At 41.3% G+C, this 22,163-nt stretch overlaps 1 protein-coding gene across 1 annotated transcript; it reads left to right on the top strand.

The window, feature by feature from the left end:
- Window positions 1-1,184: 1,184 nt before the first annotated feature.
- Window positions 1,185-20,570, top strand: izumo1 (izumo sperm-oocyte fusion 1; the record flags this gene model as incomplete). Its single annotated transcript, XM_080852672.1, has 10 exons — window positions 1,185-1,194; window positions 1,572-1,661; window positions 14,133-14,297; window positions 14,708-14,782; window positions 15,676-15,759; window positions 16,129-16,149; window positions 16,856-16,945; window positions 17,358-17,476; window positions 17,722-17,875; window positions 20,404-20,570. The coding sequence occupies 10 exons, from the start codon at window positions 1,185-1,187 to the stop codon at window positions 20,568-20,570; spliced, it is 975 nt and encodes a 324-aa protein (XP_080708798.1).
- Between the last annotated feature and the right edge of the window lie 1,593 nt (window positions 20,571-22,163).

Consider the following 22,163-nt stretch of genomic DNA (forward strand, 5'->3'; position numbering starts at 1 on the left):
AATGTTTTAACTCAAAAATGAAAGAAAATTGTAAAATAATAAAAGGACAAAAAAACTAGACTGCATCCTGTTCTTGCTCAAGACAATATCGACAATTGTTGTGTTGTGAAACATCTGAAAATACAGTTTGATTTGAACATTTGATTGGATTACAATACAGTACAGTAATGTTTCTGTGCTGATAGGACGTAATCAGTTGTGGAAACGTATATGACTTACTTGCACATAGTCATATCATACTGTAATTGTTTGACTCTATCAGAGTTTCTGTCAAAAGGCACCCTGTACACCTGCTTCATTCTCGAGATGTTCTGCCTTAGAACATGGTCCACTGTGGCTAGGCTCTTTGTATTGATGTTTAGGAATATGTCTTGGTCATCAATGGTTGCATTTTGTATTTGTTTGCGTATACTGTAATTTTACAAATACAGTACAATGTAAAATATTCTACAGATACAAATACAAGAATACTATGCTCCTGATACAGTAAGGCATTCAAACTAGTGTTTTACTGTCATAGTAGTGTTTCTTACCCATTCTCTCTTCTGAATGTCCGGAGAATCGGTGCAACTGAGAAGCGGCTTATGTTTGGTTGAACCCTCTGGCCAGCCTTGCCAGCCTCCTGCATGGTCAAACCCATGTTGACCACATGGTTGAACACATTGGCCTGAATCTCATCAGAGATACAGTAATGGCTCTCCGTCTTGCTCTTCCTCTTCATCATTTTCCTCCTCCTCCTACTCTTACTCTCACTCCTCTGCCCCTCTGATCACCACTCACTTCAATGTTGCCATAAATTGTTCTCCAAAATAGGAGCTAAAGTTTTGATTTCAAATTGCACAACAGCTTTGGAAATGGAAGTTTTGTCATTTGATTAGCAGTGTTTTCTGTTTGAACACAAGGAGGTTTTGGCATTGATGAAGCATGCAAAGTAGAGAGGATGGTGTTTAGTGTTTTGAAGAAAATGTGGTTAACAATTGAAAACTGTGTCTAAAGCAGAGAATTGTGTGTTGTGGTTTGAAGAAAGTGCGGTTAACAATTGAAATCTGTGTTTAAAGCAGAGAATTGTGCTTAAAGTTTAGCAGAATTGGTTTAGGGAGTTGGCACTTGGGTTTAGTGTTCAGAGAAACCGAGGCATGTTTTGAAAAAATGTGTTTTAGGAACAGAGAAATACTGTAAGCAACATGATTACAGGTGAGTATCAAGCCGTATCATTTCGAGTCAGTATATGCAGGATCAGTTTTTGAGTAAATATATCTTAAATCTGACAAAAAAACGTCTTACCAAAATATTGCCATCTAATAATTACTGGACATCTATTCACTTGTACATTTTGAATTGCTTATGTCTGTATTTATGCCTATGTCTGTGTATGTGTTTCATATTACCACACTGATCATCTTTGACCACACTGATCATCCATACTAGTAATATAACTCTGGTGATATGCATCAGATTACTGTTGGCAAGGTCAGCCCGTCCTCTTATCAGTCGTATCATCCACGTCGCCTGGGCACACACCCGTGACAGAGTCACACTCCCGTTCTTCTCTCTGAACACGAATCGCAAAGGGGAGCACCTGGTCTGCATGTCCCGCCTCTATCAGGCCACCCTCACCATCACCGCCCCTATCTCTCGTGTCAACATCATGGCAATCAGGGGTGCCAGAGCTGTTGATAGTTTTTTCTCCTTTCTTTTGTCCTTGGCACACTCGTCTCACTTGGAGCTGAATCAAGTGCGGTCGATTGCTGGGTGATCCAGGCGGATTAGTGAGAGAAATGAAGAATGAAACGCTGGCTCTGCTAATGCCAGAGCTGTGCTGTGTCACCAACCAAATTAAGTGGAACCATCACTTAAAACACAACGGAGGAAGACCAACATGCACTGTGACTTTATGTACAAAAAAGTATATAAGTACATACATTATTGTTTTAAAGGTTATATTTCTAGATGAGATATGTGTGAGCAAGTCAAGTGATACTTGCCTATAGCATGAGATGTAGACAGAGATAGCTGTATTTCTCCATTACATCACCCTTCAAACCACTCATGTGAACACATTTCAGAACACACTAGATGAAGTTTAGACTTTCATTATCTGTGTCAGCTGCATAAAATCCTATAACAGAGGATCTCAGGAGATAGGCCTTTCCCACCATCCTAATGTGGGCAACAAAGACACCAGTCCTTTGGGCTGCTAAGATACAATAGGACATTCCCAAGGAAACACTGGTCAGGGAGGGTGGATCTTCATATCTTCATATTTGATAAGTTATTTACCAAACAACCATCTATGATGCAAAGGCTACAACACCACAGTTTCATTAGCCTTATTCTGTGGACTTGAATTTTACATTTGAAATGTGTTGGGAAGGTGCATGATTTTGACGCTAAGCAAGCCAACTGAGAAACAAATATGGAGGATGGAAAAAGATTATTGCTAAATCTTAGATTTGGTGGAATGCTTTTAAAGGCTGCTACTCAAATGAATTGATTGATAACCACACCTGTATTTCCCTCTATCCACCCGGGCTATGCACTATACGTAGTTATGTGGTCCGGGATGCGGGACACAGCACATCTTCATCTTTATCAAAAGACACCATTTAGTGTGGTACCAAGCTTTCATCCATGCCAGCTGCCCTGTTTTGGGTGTTTGTAAAGGTTGCTTTTATGTAGTTAGCTCAGTGGTATAGACCAAAACACCTCACTACTGCATTCATATATTTTTTCAGGAATTGAATAATACCATTTTTTTTGCCGCCAAACGCTTCAATTTCATCTCAGTTTATCACTATCAGTCATGTACCCTTCAAACACTCGTTATAATATATGTTGCTCGAGCATGACTGTTTACAAGGCTTTTCTTATACTAACACACCACTGACCTTTTTCAATATAATTCCTAAGGATGTTGTAAAAAAGCCATAATGTTTTACAGTGTTTTCGAGCACTCTCTGGCTCTCTTGTGCTCTGCTGGAAGTTAGACTAAAACGAGAGGCTTTGACAGATAAGGGCCTGCTGCTTGAATAACAGCTCTGTTTTATGAGAGCCAGGGTCCCGCCCAGATGGGTGCTGACTGTAGTCCCGGACTGGCCTGGATCCAGGCAAGGTTGTCGGCCTGGAGGTCGTTGCGGACCCTTACCCTCACTGAGCTGAGAAGAGTCTGCAACTAATGTTTCAACAAGCAATAGCTTCAGGCAAAGCATGGCGTATTCATAGTGCTCTGGACGTGACAGAGCAGTGCTGATATGAGTATTAAGGTCAGAACGCACATCCGAGGAGGTAGCAAAAGAGAAAGATACTGTACTCATCCCACTATGTGCATACACATTAATACATATATTAACATATATACAGTATATATATTATGGCATGCCGTTCAGGAAATGAACATTTGAATATACAGTGGTGGCCAAAATTCTGATCGTGGTTAAATTGATGGTGATGCAAGAGTCTTAGGACACAGCTCGGTGATTCTTTTGAATGTACAAGGCCTATCTTCCGCATTAAGCGATTGGTAACATCAGGGTTTTGTCACTGAGGTCACACCACCAATTGGTATAGATTCAAAGCCTCTAGAGGCAGTCTTGAAGCACATGTTGCTCTTTGAACATGGCTAAGGTGAAGAATGAGCTAATGAGTGAGCAACGGGTTCGAAGAGACCTTTTTTGATGCTGGCTGGAGCTACCGCCGCATAGCCAAGGACTTGAGATGCAGTCCAAGCACTGTAAAGTACACTTTAGACTGCCATGAAACCAGAACCAAAAGGGGAGAGGTTGAAAAAAGAAACTTTCAGACATACAAGTGAAGCACCTCAGAATTCTCAGTCTTAAGGATCGAAGAAAGACTTCACGAGAACTGTTTGACGAGATCAATACCACAATAACGAATGGTTCAATAGTGTCTTTAAGAACTGTGCGTCGGAAACTGTGAGAAAAGTGACTCTTTGGCAGAATGGCAGCACAGAAACATTACTGAAAGAAAAAAAAAGAGTGAAACGCCTGAAATTTGCAAAAGAACACAAAGAAATGGACAAAGAAAGATTGGTATAAAGTGTTGTGGACTGATGAGTACAGGTTTGAATAGTTTGGCAACAAGTGAAGAGTGTATGTCCGACGAAGTGAGGGGGAGAGGTATAAAAATGATTGCCTCTTACCAACAGTCAAACAAGGAGGGGGTAGTATTATGGTGTGGGGTGCCATTTAATCCTCAGGAATAGGTGACTTTGGCGAAATTTATGGCATCATGGATAAGAAAGTATACCACAACATTCTGTTGAGGCACGAAGTACCTTCTGGGAGTCGTCTTATTGGGCCTGGATTTATTTTCCAAGAGGACAATGACCCTAAACATTCTTCTAACTATTGCTGGTACTACCTGTGACAGAAGGAATCTGCTGGAACATTGAAAATGATGGATCGGCCCTCTCAGTCCGGACCTCAAACCCATTAAGCAAATTTGGGGCGAGTTGGAAAATAAACTGGGCAGATCTATTGTACATTCAAAGGAAAGCCTTTGGCTTGAGGTGCAGAAGGCATGGGATAACATTAGTTCTCAAGAAATACATATAAACTCTATGCCAGAGAGATGTGCTGCTGTAATTGCTGCAAAAGGAGGGCGTACCACATATTAAAGTTAAAAGTGGATTAAATCAGTAGGACTCACTTCATCTGATATTTGTTGTGCTCAGAACAACCATCTGCATGTTTCATGAACATTATGAAATTAAATAATGTTTTGGAGACAAAAAAAAGGTCAATATTCTCAGATCTGTCAGGTGTTCTAATAATTTTGGCCACCACTATATACAAAAGTCCGAATATATATACAAAAGTCTGAATATATATACAAAAGTCTGAATATATATATAAAAAAGTCTGAATATATATATAAAAAAGTCTGAATATATATACAAAAGTCTGAATATATATACAAAGGTCTGAATATATATACAAAACTCTGAATATATATACAAAAGTCTGGATATATATACAAAACTCTGAATATATATACAAAACTCTGAATATACTGTATATACAAAAGTCTGAATATATATACAAAACGAAGTCTGAATATACATACAAAACGAAGTCTGAATATATATACAAAACGAAGTCTGAATATATACAAAACTCTGAACTCTGAAGCGCTCACTCCGTCTTTGTCCGCCATATTGGATTGAGCGCCTTCCTAAATCAATGGTACCAAAATGTTTGTAATTACGTATTTTCTGCTTCATGAAATACTGTTTTTCTGTTATATTGTTCAATTTTGACATTGATTTCTCACTAGAAATGCAATAATAACACGTTTATCCTAGTTCGTCTTCTCTGATGAGTCCAATTTCACAGTAGGTGCAAGACTCTGTGGCTTGTAGGCCTCTCCAGGTCTCCGTCTAACCATCAGACGACCATGTGTTGGGCAAAGCTGAAAATTGGACTCATCAGAGAAGACGAACTAGGAGACCCTCCAGTCCGCTTTGGTTCAATCCTTATGGTCTTTTACAAACCTCAGCCAGGCAAAGTACAACGTTGTCCCGGAAGAAAAACTTGCTTCCTTTTGCTCTGACAATGTTCCCCAACTCTGAGAAGTGTTTTTTCCAGCAGGGCAATGCTCCATGCCACACAGCCAGGCCAGTAAAGGTGTGGATGGAGTATCACCAGATCAGGACCCTGTCATGGCCAGCCCAATTTCGAGACCTGAATCCCATAAAAAAAACTCTGAAATGTGATCAAGAGGAAGATGGATGGTCACAAGCCATGAAAAGAAGCCGAGCTGCTTGAATTCTTGCGCCAGGAGTAGCATAAAGTCACCCAACGGCAATGTGAAAGACTGGTGGAGAGCATGCCAAGACACATGAAAGTTGTGATTTTAAATCAAGGTTATTCCACCAAATATTGATTTCTGAACTCTTCCTAAGTTAAAGCATTAGTATTGTGTAGTTTAAAAATGAATATGAGCTTGTTTTCTTTGCATTATTCGAGATCTGAAGACGCATCTTTTTTGCTATTTTGACCAATTGTCATTTTTCTGCAAATAAATGATCTAAATGACAATATTTTTATTTGAAATTTGGTAGGAATGTTGCCAGTAGGTTATAGAATAAAACAAAAATGTACATTTTACTTTTACACATACCAATAAATAGTAAAACCAGAGAAACTGATAATTTTGAAGTGGTCTCTTAATTTTTTCCGCGGCTGTATATGTATATGCAGTATATACAGTAGAGAGAGAGAGGAAGAGAGAGAGAGAGAATGCACAGAAGATAGTGGACATCATGAGTATGATAGACTGCAAGGAAAAGAGTGGGGGGAAAGAAAGGGAGAGGGTTACTACATGAGTAAACATGAGAGAGAGGTGGATAGATATATAGATAGATAGATAGATAGATAGATAGATAGATAGAGAGTGAGAGAGAAAGAGAGAAAGGGAAATAATTGAAAGAGAGATGAAAGAGAATGTTTGATGAAGCTGGTGTATTGCAGGCATGATTGAGATACATGTCATGGCACAGTGCCGCATTAACACTTACACTGCATTACAGTGTTGTTCTGTAGCGTGTGCACACTCTGTTTGTCCTCTATGGGCACCCAGAGATGAGTGGGCCTGAAATGGCACTGATTCGAATCAGAGGGGCCCCTAGAGCAAATACCCATCAGCCAAGATAACAAAGGACAAGCAGCACCTCAGTACCTGCCAGGCGTTTTCATATACATCTGGTCAGGGTGTATGTGTGTGTGTGTGTGTGTGTGTATGGAGGGCGGTGTACGTGTTTTTGTGTGTGTTATCTAAGACAACAGTTAGTTGCTACAGTGAAACTAATCTGTACGGTACAGAAAGGTTATCCATTTCACTGCTCTCTTCGACTCAAAGGTCTGAGGTCTGCCTTTGGTTTCGTCATTAGATGATGATCCAATAATTCACACATTTTTAAACTGTTAGCAAAAGTGATTGTTAGAGTCATTACAATGTTAAAAATACACCACCCAAACTGAATCGAACAAAACATGCTTCAGTTTATTTTATTACCTATTTAGAGATAACACCCAGAGTAGATATTATTTACAGAGACACAAATATTTCCCTGTGCTGAAACTCAAACATCAGGGCGGTGATTGCTCTCTCGTATCAAGTGCCCTACCGGGCTGGGAGCCAGTGACCCTTGCAGCAGGACAAGTGACCGTAGCCTACCCCTAATCCAGCATAATGAAAATAAATCATTTGTGTCAATGTGAAGTGCTACACCAATAGCCTTCACAGAGAAAGAAAGAAATAATGAGAAGAGAAGAGTTGAGAAGAGAAGAGAACAGCTGATAAAAAAAGAAAGAGCAGAGGACAACAATAGTAAAGAAATTAAACAATGGGTGGAGTTTTGGATTGGACGGGTTTTCACCTATTTTTCTGCCAATGAGTCAGGACATTTTCCTGTTGACATCAACATGCCCAAATTAGTAACTGTGTGGTTAATGGTTAATATTAAAACAGTCAACAGCTTTATAGCGCACAGGCAGTCTCATACACTGTGTGCCTTTGTGTTGGATCGCCCATATGCTCCTGTATCTATGTGCGACTACCCAAAACCCAATTCAATAATGAATATATGTCTAGTCATATACAGTATTGGGAATGTGAAATGTTAACTAAGGTGTGAGTAAAAAAGGTAGTGACTTGCAGATTGACAACGCTCTCTCTTCCTCTCACCCTCCCACCCCCTCTCTGTTTCTCTCTAACCGCAACGATTGCTCTAGTTCCTGTATTGATAGTTTACAAAGAGCTTCAACACAAAAGTCATAATTTTTCACAAGGCACAGCTGTTGTTCTCCTTCACGCCAAAATAATTGTGCAATCGAGAAGTTTTAAGTATTCTTTTAAAAAAACTCATAAAAAAACACCAAACGCATGAGAGAGACTATGAATCATTTCAAAGTATGCTTCAATGACTGTCTGTCTGTCTCGAAAAAACACATTCACACATGTTAAGCATGCTGACTGCCCAGTCACTCGATACACACATTTTCCACAACCTCCACCTCTTAGGGCCCTATCTTGCCGATCAGAAACGCAAGTAGGACGGCGCCAAGCGCAAGTAGCTGTGTGGGCGGCTCTATGGCGCAGTTGCTATTTTAACGGCGGAAAAAACACACTTGCGTCCAGCGCAAGTGTCAAAAGGGTTGGTCCAAAGGAGGTTACTCAGCCATAGGTGTGGTTTGGGCGTAATATGCAATAAACCAATCCGAGCGTCATTTCACATTCCCTTTAAGAGCGAGGAGCGCATAGTCCATAGCGGCTTGTTATTTTGATGGCGGAATTACCTGGTGGAAGACCGGAAAAGTTCACAGCCGAGGAGACTGACGTGAGATTTACACCAATTTTTTGGCAAGCCATATATAATTACAAGGAAAATAAAGTATTTACCACTTGAGGAAATCATTGTGATATCCATATCCAAGATATTTTAAAAATAGGCATACATCTAGCGTAGCCTACACATTGACCCAAATGATTCAGGTTAATTGAAGCTGCGTGACATTTGATTTATTGTATGGCTTTGTAAAAAGCCGGGAGATAGATATATATGGGGATGCGAGAAACCCTCCAAAAGTAAGCAAAGTCAAGCAAGCATGTCAAGATATTGCCGTGATTGTTTCTGCAACGGGGCACCCGAAAACGTTGCCGAAAACGCTATAATGACGTCCGGAGACGTGGGACATCCAAGCTGGAAGGTAACACACGTTCTCGTGCCTTCACGGGAGGTGGATCTGCCTCGACCCAGGATCTGACGGCAGCAGAGGACATCGCCACGTCTACCCTCACGCCTGAGAGCCTGCAGGGATTTGGGGGCATGGAAATCGGCACCCAAGCCAGTGCACCAGCTGACCAAACCCAAGGTACATAAATAAAGTCCACATACACAAAGATGAGTTTACAAGATTTATAATAATACTGGCATTAAATAAATGCAACAAAGCCATACAATAAATCAAATGTCACGCAGCTTCAATTAACCTGAATCATTTGGGTCAATTGTGTACGCTAGATGTATGCCTAGTTTTAAAATGTTTTGGATACGGATATCACAATGATTTCCTTATGTGGTAAATACTTTATTTTCCTTGTAATTATATATGGCTTGCCAAACAATTGGTGTAAATCTCTCGTGAAGACGACAGAAGTAAAGTGTAGCCTATAGGTCCTATACTGTGCGGGCAAGCACATGCGCCCTTAAAATAGCGTTCCGAATACGCGTTACAGACTTTAGACATTGCGCCTCACATTAGACCAGCTTTTTTTTGGTCAATGGCGCACGGCGCACGGCGTTGTTTTGAAACTGCAAAATACCACTTGCGCCAGAGAAACGCCTTCTCTATTCCGCCCCCGCCCATGTCGACGCAAGTTCATTTCGAAGCGCGCCTCTGGAGGGAAAATCGCGCTGTGCGCCGGGTGCAAGATAGGAATTATACATGCGTCGGTGACAATGTCAATTGCGCTGGGTGCAAGATAGGGCCCTTAGTGTTCATCCTGTAAAGTCCTCTAATGACATAAGAATACGCATCCCCCTGATTGCTTTAATACCAAACCACTCATACCATGTCAAAGAGTGAATCATAAAAAAAAACAGACATATTGTCTCCATAGACAACTGAGAAATGATCCAGATGTCCCCCAGTTCATTGAGAGACTGTCTAAAGAAGGCCTGCGTGTCCTCGGGGCTTGGATGGTTTTTACAATCATCACATTATACCACACGCTTTTGCTCCACATGCCTGTCTGTTATCACATCCCCAGGTTCCCAGCTATCAGGAAGGAATTGCGAGGCCACTGATAAGCCCCATAAGATGATAGCTAAGGACACAGTGTGACTAGAAAAAGCATTTCATAACTGAGCTACACTTATAGAAATCATCACCCACAAATTGCTTCAATGACATAATATTGGCCATAAGGCGGCATTCTCCACAATGTCAGTTAGTTTTACATTTAGACCACAATGAAAGAATCTGCTATACTGAAAAAATGGAAAGATGTTTGTGACAGTAAGATTGATAACCCTCTGTCAACAGGATTTAGATAGCAGTCTTCTTGTCTTTTCCACTGTGGTGGTCCCACACCTTAGAGTGGGGGAAGTGTTCCTTCCATCAGACGTCAGAGGAGACGCAGGTGCAAGGTGGTAGGGGTGGGGGTGGGTAAAAGCTAGTGATGACATGCAGCTGGGTGAGTAGGCAGCCCTGACTGCGGAAGGAAATCCCCCTCCCCTCCCTCACACACACTCACAACGTAAGTATAAGTATAAGCCACATCACACTGAAGAGAGCTTCCGAGAGTGACTTCATTGATAAACCCCCACGTCTTTTTTTCTTTCTATTGTTCTTTGTGAGACTGCTAGTGGTTCTTCCTCAGCAACCAGAGCAGAAGTCTCAGACGGAGGGTAGAGCCCCTCTCTGTCCTACCCACCCGCGTCTGCGTCATCATACAACCGTACTCTGTTCACCAACACACACACATACAGTTTAGGCACACACACACACACACATACACACACACACACATATGCAGAAGTACACCCACAGTCCCACACACACATATATGCACACACACACACACACACATGCCCCAGTGTCCTTGTGGCCTACACTGACATGACACTTCCCGACACCCGTGGTACCTGTTTGGTTTGGTCTTGTCTGATCTGACAGCACACAGCTGGTCTAATTTGAAAATAGACAAGATGAATCAAAGACAGAAACAAAGACAAAAACAAACAACAAAAAATATTCTTTCCAGCACACACACCCCCCCCCCCCCCCCTCCCCGCCCGCCCCCGCCGTCGACAAAGTGAATGCATAGGATGACAAATTGCGCTGTGAATATGGATCTCAGTCTTCAAAGGCTCATGAGTCACCGTCGGCCGTGGGCTGATGCCTATTTTCACATGCTGTGCACCTGTGCTTTTATCAGGGACAATTACTGTTGAGACCGAAATAGCTCTTTAGGAGAAGTGTGCATTAGTCATAATGTTGTGGTGGTGGTTGGGGGTGGGGTATTTGCTCGGCAGAAGAGTACTGGTGTCTCAGACAGACAATTGTGGATGACAACACACAATTGGAGATTTAGAAGAGGGAAGGAGAGAAAAAAAGCAAAGAAACAGAAATAGAGAAATAAAAGAGGGAGAGAAAGAGACATTGGATTTACAAGAATTTTGTGGTTTTGTACAGGTATTTTGCTCTAGCCAAATCCAAGACTTTTCAAAGTGATGCATGTCTCATAAATTAAAGCAGCAATACAGAGTTCTGTTCCAAAACTAGTAAGCTAACTACATTAAAGGCATGCAAAAACCTTGCAAACACCACCAACAGCCCAGTTGACACTGGTAAAAGCTTGCCAACACACTATCTGGTGTCTTTGGCAGTAAAACTGGCAATGTCATCTATCTATAAATCCAGGAATCTCTGTGTGTCAGGGTGTCAGTCTGTCTAGGGCGTATCTCACTGACGGTAGTTACGTTAGTTATGAGATTTCGCATGTAGCTTACGCATGTCATGAACCTGTGCATCCTTGATTTTGAAGATTTTTGAAATCATAGTTCGCGAGATATTTGTATTTTACCGTTTACCGTAGGCACTAATGGGTTATCGTTTCCCGTAGCAAGTCCCACTGTGCACCGAAATGACGTCACAAATTACGTCACAAACAATATTAGCGGTATTAAAACTACTAGTGCAGTGCCCGTAGGGGGTAACATCTATGACGACGACTGTTCTATGACTATGACATCATTCACAAAAAAGTGTCCCAATGTATCTGTTGTAATTCGTTTGTACTTTGTTTTCTCATTATTGCAATATTATAAACCTCAGTCTGCATTTACCCTGGCTGGGAGAGGCTGTCATTCGGAAGATACTGTGTGTGATCGCCTTTGCTCTGTGTTCATTAAACCTGTCAGAGTGTATGAATAAAAGGCTGGGTGCCAATCAAAATCACAACGCAAGAGTGGAGTACTACACCGCTAAAACGGTGACATGGGTTTGCACCGTATGGCAAGCGGTAAAATACAAATATCTCGCGAACTATGAATTCAAACATCTTCAAAATCAAGGATGCACAGGTTCATGACATGCGTCAGCTACATTACTTTGAAACTTAACATAAAGAAGCTTAAAAATAAACGAATAGATCAAATCAATCACTGTCTTAAGATTACCTGAGCAAAAGTCTGTATCTGTTCACCAAGAAGAATTTGAATGCGGACCTCCTCGTATCCAACGCTATTCTGAACTTTGAGTGAAGGCAGGATAGTTTATATTGTTTGATACTGCTAGGCGTATATTGTTTGATTGTGACGTCACTACCCATAGTGCCGACGGGACGGGAAACGATAACCCCTTGTTTCCTACGGGAAACGGTAAAATACAAATATCTCGCGAACTATAAATTCAAAAATCTTCAAAATCAAGGATGCACAGGTTCATGACATGCGTAAGCTACATGCGAAATCTCATAACTAACGGAACTACCGTCAGGGAGACACGCCCTAGACAGACAGACAGACACACAGAGATTTCTGGATTTATAGATAGATCCTGCCTTCACTCAAAGTTCAGAATAGCGTTGGATACGATAAGGAGGTCAGCATTCAAATTCTTCTTGGTGAACAGATACAGACTTTTGCTCAGGTAATCTTAAGACTGTGATTGATTTTATCTATTCGTTTATTTTTAAGCTTCTTTATATTAAGTTTCAAAGTAATGTCTAGAGTTGTAGGCTACAGTCATCTAACAGACAGGGAATAGTAATCCATCAAAATATTCATATTGTTTATTAGTATAGTGTATTTTTACAGTACATTTCTGCACTTATTTGACTTACAACTTGGCAAACTCATTTCATAAGCATGGTTGAAATGTAACTGTGATTACAGCACTTATTCATGGCATATGCAAAACGCATGAATTTTACTCTATACAACTCTCTCTCTGAATTCATAGTTCGCGAGATATTTCTATTTTATCGCTTGCGTTAGGCACTATGGGTTATCGTTTGAGTATACACCGCTATAAATGGTAGCTTATTGATAAGCCTCGGAGGCTTTCAGATTGTCCATTGCTTTCCCGTCTGTTGCTATGGAGTCCACGAAATACGCGCAAATCTCGCTGTAAGTTATGTTGGGCCCACGTCGTCATGTTATCCTCCCAGTCCTGCACTGAATTCGGGTGGGGGATAGTAACGCCATCTCCAGGCAGAGTATTTAAACTGTGTTCCCATTGTAAGGACATAATTAGATTACGATCTGTCTGAGAGTGTGCTGTCAAAGCTAGCATCATCGAAGTCACACAGTTGTACAGTACATCCATTCAATAAAATGAACCTACATTTGAGTCCAACTGCATGTCCATTTATGGTCTCTGTATACCTTTGAATCACACACATAATGTCAACTATATTTGTATTTCGGACCGTGTGTAAAAGCATTTCTTTGTGGATATGAGACGTGGATCATACATAGAGTACAGTACATACATTCATTAAAATTAACCTACATTTGAGTCCAACTGCATGACCATTCTTACCCTATATTACCCTTACAATAAAGAAGTGATCCTATTTCAACCATAATTCATTTTAAATTATTTCTTTCTTTATGACATTTAGTTTATAGTTTAGACAGCAACTTTGACATCTATATTCAACTGCATCCATACATAATCTAAAACTTTATTTGTTGGTGTATCTCCAAAAAGGCTATACAACATTAAAACATTTCTTAATGAAAAGGAAACATGCATCACAATAATACTTCAGTGTAACCTGTACCTATGTGGAGTGCAAATATGTCTTGCTATTACACTACCCAACAGCTACACCGACGTCTGCTAACACTACAGAATGCATAATTCCTACGGGCACTGCACTAGTGTGTGTAAATGTGTGTAAACCATGTTATACACTATCCATATTTAACCATGTTGTTACTAGTAGAACTGTTGCTTTATGACATCACCATAGATTACATTCTGTCTCTTAGTAGAGTCACCAGTTGTTTTTTGCCAGAGAACTCTGAACTCACTCTGAGAGAAGCATGTCCAAGTCATGTCTCCTCATCTTGTTGCTGCTGTGTGCATCCCCTTCAGCCCGCCCCTGCTTGCATTGTGACCGCGTGGTGCGCTATATCCATGAGGATTTTTTAGTGAGTCAAGAAGGCCTCACCGTCAAAGACCAAAAGGATTTGCAAAGCATCATTGACCATGGTTACGTCACTTTTCGAGAAGCCAGCTGGCCCTATCATGGAGTCATCGGTGTGTATGTCGCCCACTATGTGCTGTTGTACACATTCTGGCAGTTGAACTCTGTGTCATAGGGCTAACTTAACCATGCTGTAAATGGCGTAGCGGTGGCATTTCACCATAATCAGTAATTGTCAATGACTCTGACAGCACAGTAGCATGTGTCATATTCTATTCTATAAATCAGTGATATTATGTGACACGGTCAAATCATTGGACATTAACTGTCATGATGAGTAATGACAAGATGTGACATCTGACGTGATGTGTGTATGACACGATAAAGTCAGTCTTCTGAAGCAGGGTAAAATGGAACTGTAAACCAGCTACTCAGCTAACTGGCTAATCACCTACCTCAGCATAATTATTAATTTTTTATATATAAATCAGTGTTCAGTTGTGACCTGTGATCTCAATTTCAGACCCCACCACTCTGTACCGAGCCCGCACCGAGTACCACAGTGAGTTTGACCGATATTGGCAGGACCAACGAGGAGGTGAGGAACAGAGGTTGGTCAAGGTGGTTTGTAATATTACAGTGGCCTTATATAATAACTAGTGCTGTCAGTTTAACAGGTTATTAACAGCGTTAACGCAAACCCATTTTTTTAAATTAAAGTTCGCAATCTGTGTAATTTAGGCTAACGTTATGGTTTGAGTGAATGGTGAGCGTGTTAAGGCGAAATGGATAATAAAAAGCTTTGAATGGAAAGTTTACTTCTAAAAGGTGTGTTGTGCAAAAGAAGCGAGGTTCACTGTTGTCTGAAAATGACAACAGGCAGCTGGCTGAAAGCAAAGAAGTAGTAGGCTTACCTTCTATTGGTAACCTAACTGTTACGCTTCATTGTTTCTGAAATAAGAGGCCTGACTGCAAACTTGAAAAAAATAAAATATTAAGCCACTGCACTATAGGCCTTGTAAGAGTCCTTGTTTGAAATGTGCACTTTATAATTTGATTTCGTACCGCCCTGTTTGGCAATGTTGTTTTTCAATAAAATAAAACATTTGCATAAAGCCAGTCAATACACTTTTCCATGTTGATAAGAGCATTAAAATAAAATGATGTAAAAAAAATTTAGATAGATAAAATGTGCGATTAATCGCGATTCATTTTGAGTTAACTACGACATAAATGCAATTAATCGCAATTAAATATTTTAATATGACAGCACTAATAAAAACAGATACATGTAGGAGGTTTTGACAATACATATTTGCGTGTGTAGTCGTATATATGCTGTAGTCATATATGCTGTGCATGCTGATATGATCAGTGTCCTAAGGGCAGGTATGACTCCAGCCTATTTGTGATTTCTCATATGATTTGAACGCATGTTTTCAGATGTGTGGCTATAGCAAACGTGATCATTTCTTGTTTCCCTATGCAAAGACAACATCCACATAGAGATGATTATGGTCTTGGAGAAAGGGAAGATGATTCTTCAGAAACATCTGGAGAAGTTTGTCCAGGAGGGTAAGAGTAGGAAAGGAGGAAGGGAGGTATAAAGATGCCATCCCATCATGATAAGCAGAATATTACAAAGTATCTAAACTCTTTAGGGTAATAGACATCACATCAAAGCCAGTATTTTACTGAAGATCTCATAATTCCATAATTCATAATTCCTTCCTGTATAGTTGAGTCCTACGTTTCAGTGCCCTGTGTGTAGTGTTCATCATGGTAGAAACTGCTGTAAACTGCAGCCTGTCTTAGTGAACATATGAATTATGGATGACTGGTATAAAGCATGCATCCTGCATTATTATTATGTTATGCTGATCTATAATGAGAGCACCTAGCTGACTACTCTGTCTCTCTCTCTCTCTCTGCTTATCCCATCAGGTCTTTGTCCGAATAAATGTGGTAAGACCAGCTGTAATCCCACCACCTACCCACATACACTCACACACAGAGATACACAAACACACATCCATGTACACATGTACACACACAGACACACACACACACAAACACATGCCCACACACACACAGGCATATTTCCATTGCCTTTGGTGTGTCTCTGACCCATCACACAACTGTACTATATGTCTGTATAATGAATTAAGCGGTCAAAAAGCCAGACACTGAATTTATTTATGCTCTGAGTTATTAAACTGAATGCAGTTCTTTGAAAAAAAGAGACATGGTACTCCTTTCACAGTGTCTATTCATTCATTCAGTGCTTTTCATTGTCTTTTGGTTCTCATTCTTTCTGAGTAGTGAAGTTAGCATCTGGCCCTCTTGCAGTGTAGTGGGTCGGTCAGTATGTGTGCATGTGCAAGTACATGTGTTTAGGAGCTCGCCAGCTTAAGTGAGTGCATGTGTACGTCCATGTGTGTTCTCATGGGCTTTGGCTTATGTACGTGTGTGTGTGTGTGTGTGTGTGTGTGTGGGTGTGTGCGTGTGTGTGTGTGTGTCTGTGTTTTCCTATGTGTGAATGTGTGTCTGTGTTTGCACTTGTGTGTTTGTGTGTGTGAGTTCATGTGTGTGCATGTACGTGTTTGCGTGTGAGTGTATGTTCATGTCGGTGTGTATGTGTGGGTGTGCGTGCACGTGTGTGTTCATACAGGTTTGTTGTATCAGACTGTTATGAACTGTAACACGTGTAAATATGAGCAACGTACGTGCCTGTCTGCCACACCTCCTCAAGACTGTGAAGGTAAGACACTTATTAACACACACACACATGATACAGACATACCACCCCCCCAATCCAGTCCTCAAGACTGTGAAGACACTTATTAACACACACACACATGATACACACATACCACCCCCCAATCCCCTCCCCGCACTTTCTCTGAGTGTGTGTGTTTATGTGTGTGTGTGAACTCTCTCTCTCTCTCTCTCACACACACACACACACACACACAAACACACTGACATGAACATACACTCACATACATGCAAACACAAACACATACATGCACACACATGAACTCACACACACACACACACACACACACATGCAAACACAGACACACATGCACACATATGAACACACACACACACATATAAAGTGTCCTACCATGTCTTGGAAAGTGAAGCCCTGCATGTCTGTGTGTGTTCAGACCATCGTGTGGAGGCAGAGGAGGGGGATCAGGTGGTGCTTGACTGCTTCCTCTCCTGGCACAGTCTGCTCCCTGGGCGCACAGAGTACCACTACTCCTGGAGACCCGGCTTACAAAACGTGAGTCCACACTATTCAGCTCAGCTCAGCTTCCTTAAAACAAAAAACAAAACAACAACAACAACAACAACAAAGGAATATAATGGAAACAGATTCCTATGTTAGTGGAGAAATTCATTTTAGGTTAATTCAACATTGATGCCCCTTGTGATCCATTCTCTTTCGTCAAAAACATATCCCCCCCCCCCCCTTTCGTATTGAAATTGAATACCCCACAAATGAAACAGTTTCCTGTTGTCTCATAGGTGACGTCTGAAGATGAGTTTCAGGGCCTGGTGGTGACGTCCGACTCGAACATAGTCCTGAATCAGCTGGAGGTGGGCGAGCAGGGTGTGTACCTCTGCCTCCTACAGGACGAAAACGGTACTGTCTTCTCCCGGACTCATTTCACACTCACAGGTAAGACACAGCCTGACTCCCTCACAGAATGTTATTACAGTTTTTTACAATCGGATACACACTAAAATCAAAAGTGTAACACAATTATCAAAACCTTCACTCAAGGAGCAAAACAACGGCTCAGATCTGCACAGCTATAAGCACATTTAAACATCACACTTTTTGCGAAACCATACACACAAGTGATTTGCAAAGCACTAAACACACTTTTATGCTTTAGACACAGACGTATATCAAGAGGTCACTTCCTTGCAATTCCAAAACACTCTGTCAAGTTACCACACCTATGAGCCGGTCAAATAAACACAGCCATCAAGTGCCCAAACACATGATTGCTTAATTGTAGACACAACAAACAGGTTTAAGCACTAAAGAAATGCAGCAGATGAGTAACTGTAATCTGTCTTCAACCAAAATGGAAGGAGTCAAAAGAAGAATAGTGAGGGTGAGAGGGGGAATTCACAGAGGAGGAGAAGGAGGAAGAGGCCGAGGCCATGCCATGAGGCTGAGGTCAAGGTGGAAGTAGAGGAAGAGGAAGACCTGTAGCAGGAGGAAAATGTGCTCAAAGAAGAAGAAGACCAAATGTATCAAATAGAGTAAACTTGAAAGGAGGAAAGGCCCATATTCACGCAAGAACAAGATATAGAGATCATAAACATGCTTTTGGCAAATACGTAATGCTATCAGGCTCAGAGAAATTCAAGCAAACATTATCGGTGACCATGCCATTTTCAATACAGTAATTTCCATCAGGTCTCTCAGTCAACACTGGAGACACTGACAAATCTGTACATTTTACTGTAAATGGAATTGTAACCTGTATTGGAAACATATTTTCACCTTTGTCTGATATTTGCTGAGCTTACAGTGTTATGCACACTACTGAAGTAGATTGAAAACTGGGACATGTTTTGTTGTGATTCTCCATGTTGACTGATTTGGGTATATGGAGAGAATTACGTAAATAATATTTTCATCAGCATTGGTCTTTGGTAGTGTTTTTACTGTATTGTGTATTTTCACTTTCTCTGTGTACTTCACTTACACTACTCTAATCACTGAGAAGTAGTATTGCTAAAAGTGTTTTAGGTTTATAACAGAAGTGTGTAAGTGGTATAAACAGAATTCAGTATATGCAATGTGTGTGTTTCATATGGTAACAAAATATGGTTTTGTTAAATGAGTGTATAGATTTTACAAGAGTGTTTCATTTTGCAATGGATCTGATGTTTTTGCTCATTGGGTGTGTGGTTGTGCTTATTGTGTGAGGCGATTGAAAAGCAAAACAAAGCAGTTAAAATTGTGTGTATCCGATCGTAAAAAACTGTATTCAAACGTAAAAAATAGCTTGGGTAGAGCTTAACTCAAAAGAGCTGGTAGATACCCACTCAGGGAAGAATCTCCAGTCATTCTAGTACAGCAAGGGATCTCAGTCCTCTAGGACAGTGTTGAAACTGGTCTACCCATCAGTGTAAATAAAAAAGCTATTGGTTAGTTGAATAAGGTTGTTCAGCTAATCAGAAGTGCCACTTCTTGGTTCAGTCAAGGAAAAACTGTAAAATATGCAGCGGGTGGCCCAGGAGCTGGATTGAGAGCTGCTGTAGTACACCATACTATGAGTCAGGCAAGCTGTGACATGGTGATACATATGTGACTCTCCCTGATGTCTCTATTCCTGTGTTTCCTCATTACAAAAATAAGCTGCTCCTCTGTCTCTGCCTTCCCTGTCTGGCAGTCCACACATAGCCTTTCCTCTGTTGGACGCCATGCAGTTTTGGCTCTAGCTGTTTCCACTGAGTCTGTAGACTCTTAAAGAACGTGGTCTACTTCAAAGCCGTGGCAAAGAACATTCTCGTTTTTGGTGTGTGTGTGTGTGTGTGTGTGTGTGTGTGTGTGTGTGTGTGTGTGTGTGTGTGTGTGTGTGTGTGTGTGTGTGTGTGTGTGTGTGTGTGTGTGTGCAAGTGTGCAAACTTTATCTGCTGACTCAATGTGCCTTTTTCATGCTTCTTGTATTAATTTGTTTTCAATGGAAATGTATTTTTGGGACTGAATGTTCGAGCATTCAGACTGCTAACCCTCATCCTTGGCTGCCGGTTTGGTGCAGGTGCTGGTCTAACTCTGCCATATAATGCATTGCTTGGTGTTGCTTTTGTAGGATTCTGCACCTCTCTCATCCTAACAGGCTCATTTGCATTTAGTCATTTTCCTTCTGACTCACACTTTCTCACAACACATTTTCTCTCTCGCTCTGCCTTTTTGTCTCTCTCTCTCTCTCTCTCTCACACACACTCCCTCCCACTCTTTTGTCTCTCTAACTCTCTTTCTTTCTTCTTTCCTTTCCTTCTGTCTCCATCTCTCTCTCACATACCCTCTCACTTTCGCTTAATTTCCCTTCTTCTCCCATCCCAATCTCTCCCCTCTCTCCATTTCTTTCCTTCCCCCTCCGCATTTCTCTCCCTCTCTCTCACCCCCTCCATTTATCTCACTCTCACTCTCTCTTACTCTCTCTCTCTCTCTCTCTCTCTCAGTGACTGCTCTGCCCTTGTCCACCCCTCGTCCAGTCCTGACTCTGCCTTCTGTGCCGAGGCCTACTGATGGTGCGAAGCTGCACCCAGACACCCTCATCATCACCCTGGGCCTCCTCTCCGCCCTCAGTCTGGCTGCCAGTCTCACTCTGCTCATCACCCTCGGGTGAGAAACAGACAGCTGGTGGTTAGAAGCATGATGACAGATAGAGACAGCTGCGCACGTTGTTATTGTTATTATTGTCATGATTATTATCGATATTATTGCTTTAATTTTATTGTGTTTGTTTTAATTTTATTTTTGATCAACTTTTACTGTAATCTGATATTTAATGTTACACATTGCTGCACTACACATTATTATTCATTTTCCCCTCGTTATTACTGGACAAAAGCGTCTGCCAAATACCTTAACTATATCACACATACAGACTCCTTGAGGTCAAAGGGAAGGTCTAGCTTGAACAGGGCTATGGCCAGGTTGAGCCATATAGATGTTTGGCTTCAACTATCTTGTCGTGGCTGTAGACAAAGGCCAACGATAAGGGTCTAATAGCTCTAGCTCCAAGACACACAAAAGCCAAGAACCACGTCTGATGGCTCTGGCCTGGTGCTATGCAAACTAAGAATGGGGGCTAAGTTGAGATGTGGTCTGGTCTGTGAAGTTATGATCGGATATCTGAAATTCACCTTAATGTTAAACAGGTGAGCAGTTGCATACTCACAAACAGACAGAGGGTTAGATGATGGATGAGTGATTGTTATGAAATTCCCCGGCCCACAGAGACATGCATACTCACGTAATGTTCATGAAAATTGCACAAATACACATGTGGCATTGCATGTACCTGAGGAGAAAGAGAGAGATAGAGAGAGAGAAAGGGAGAGATAGAGAGAGACAGCGAGAGAGAGAAGTAGGCAGCTACATGTTCTCATAAATAAGCATGTCTAAGTTGCCCTGAGATTCACAAATAATGGAAGAGACTAAAGAGGAGAAATGTCTGTCAAGTGTACCATGCATGTGCCTGGAGGGAGTGAAAGATAGATGGATAGAGAGAGAGAGAGTGAGAGATAGATGGATAGAGAGAGAGAGATTGATAGAGAGAGGGGGGGGGGGGGGGGGGGGCAAAAACAGATGGCATCGAAAGAAGCAGAGGTAATTGAATGCCTGTCACAGTCACAAGCGACCGTATGGTCAAAGCAATCAGGCAAGTAGTGGGGTGCAGGGTGTGTGGGTGGAGATGGTTTGATGAAGACAGCACAAACTGGGGGACTGTACTGTGCTTGCGAATGACTGAGCAGCCAACGGTTCCCAGAAGAGCTCTTAGGTTTTTCCATTCAGTCCAACTCACATGCTGCCAGCTCCCCTCTTGCCTCTGCACACTGAAAAATGTAATGCTATAAAACGGTGAACACATATCTTGAGGCCCAGGGCTTAGGAATACTAGAAAAACCAAACAAAAGAACAAGATAATAAGATATGATTAGAGAGGATTGGTGTGGAAATTCACAATAAGTAAACGCATTGGGGAACTTTCTAGCTCTTCTTTTTAAGTTGTTTGTTAATTCACGCGTATCAAGACAATTAATCCAGAGACACTCAGGAAAGACTGGCATGAATCTGGAAACATAATTAAGAAAATATGCTCTATTCCAGATAATTTGGCATCAGATGGAAACTTCAACTCGGCACATTAGTTACGGCCCAAATAGTGTTTGTGGGTGGACAAATAGCCTAGCATTCATGGCAGACAACAACTCCA

Source organism: Sprattus sprattus (genome assembly GCF_963457725.1).
Source record: "Sprattus sprattus genome assembly, chromosome: 15".
Taxonomy (NCBI): Eukaryota; Metazoa; Chordata; class Actinopteri; order Clupeiformes; family Clupeidae; genus Sprattus; species Sprattus sprattus.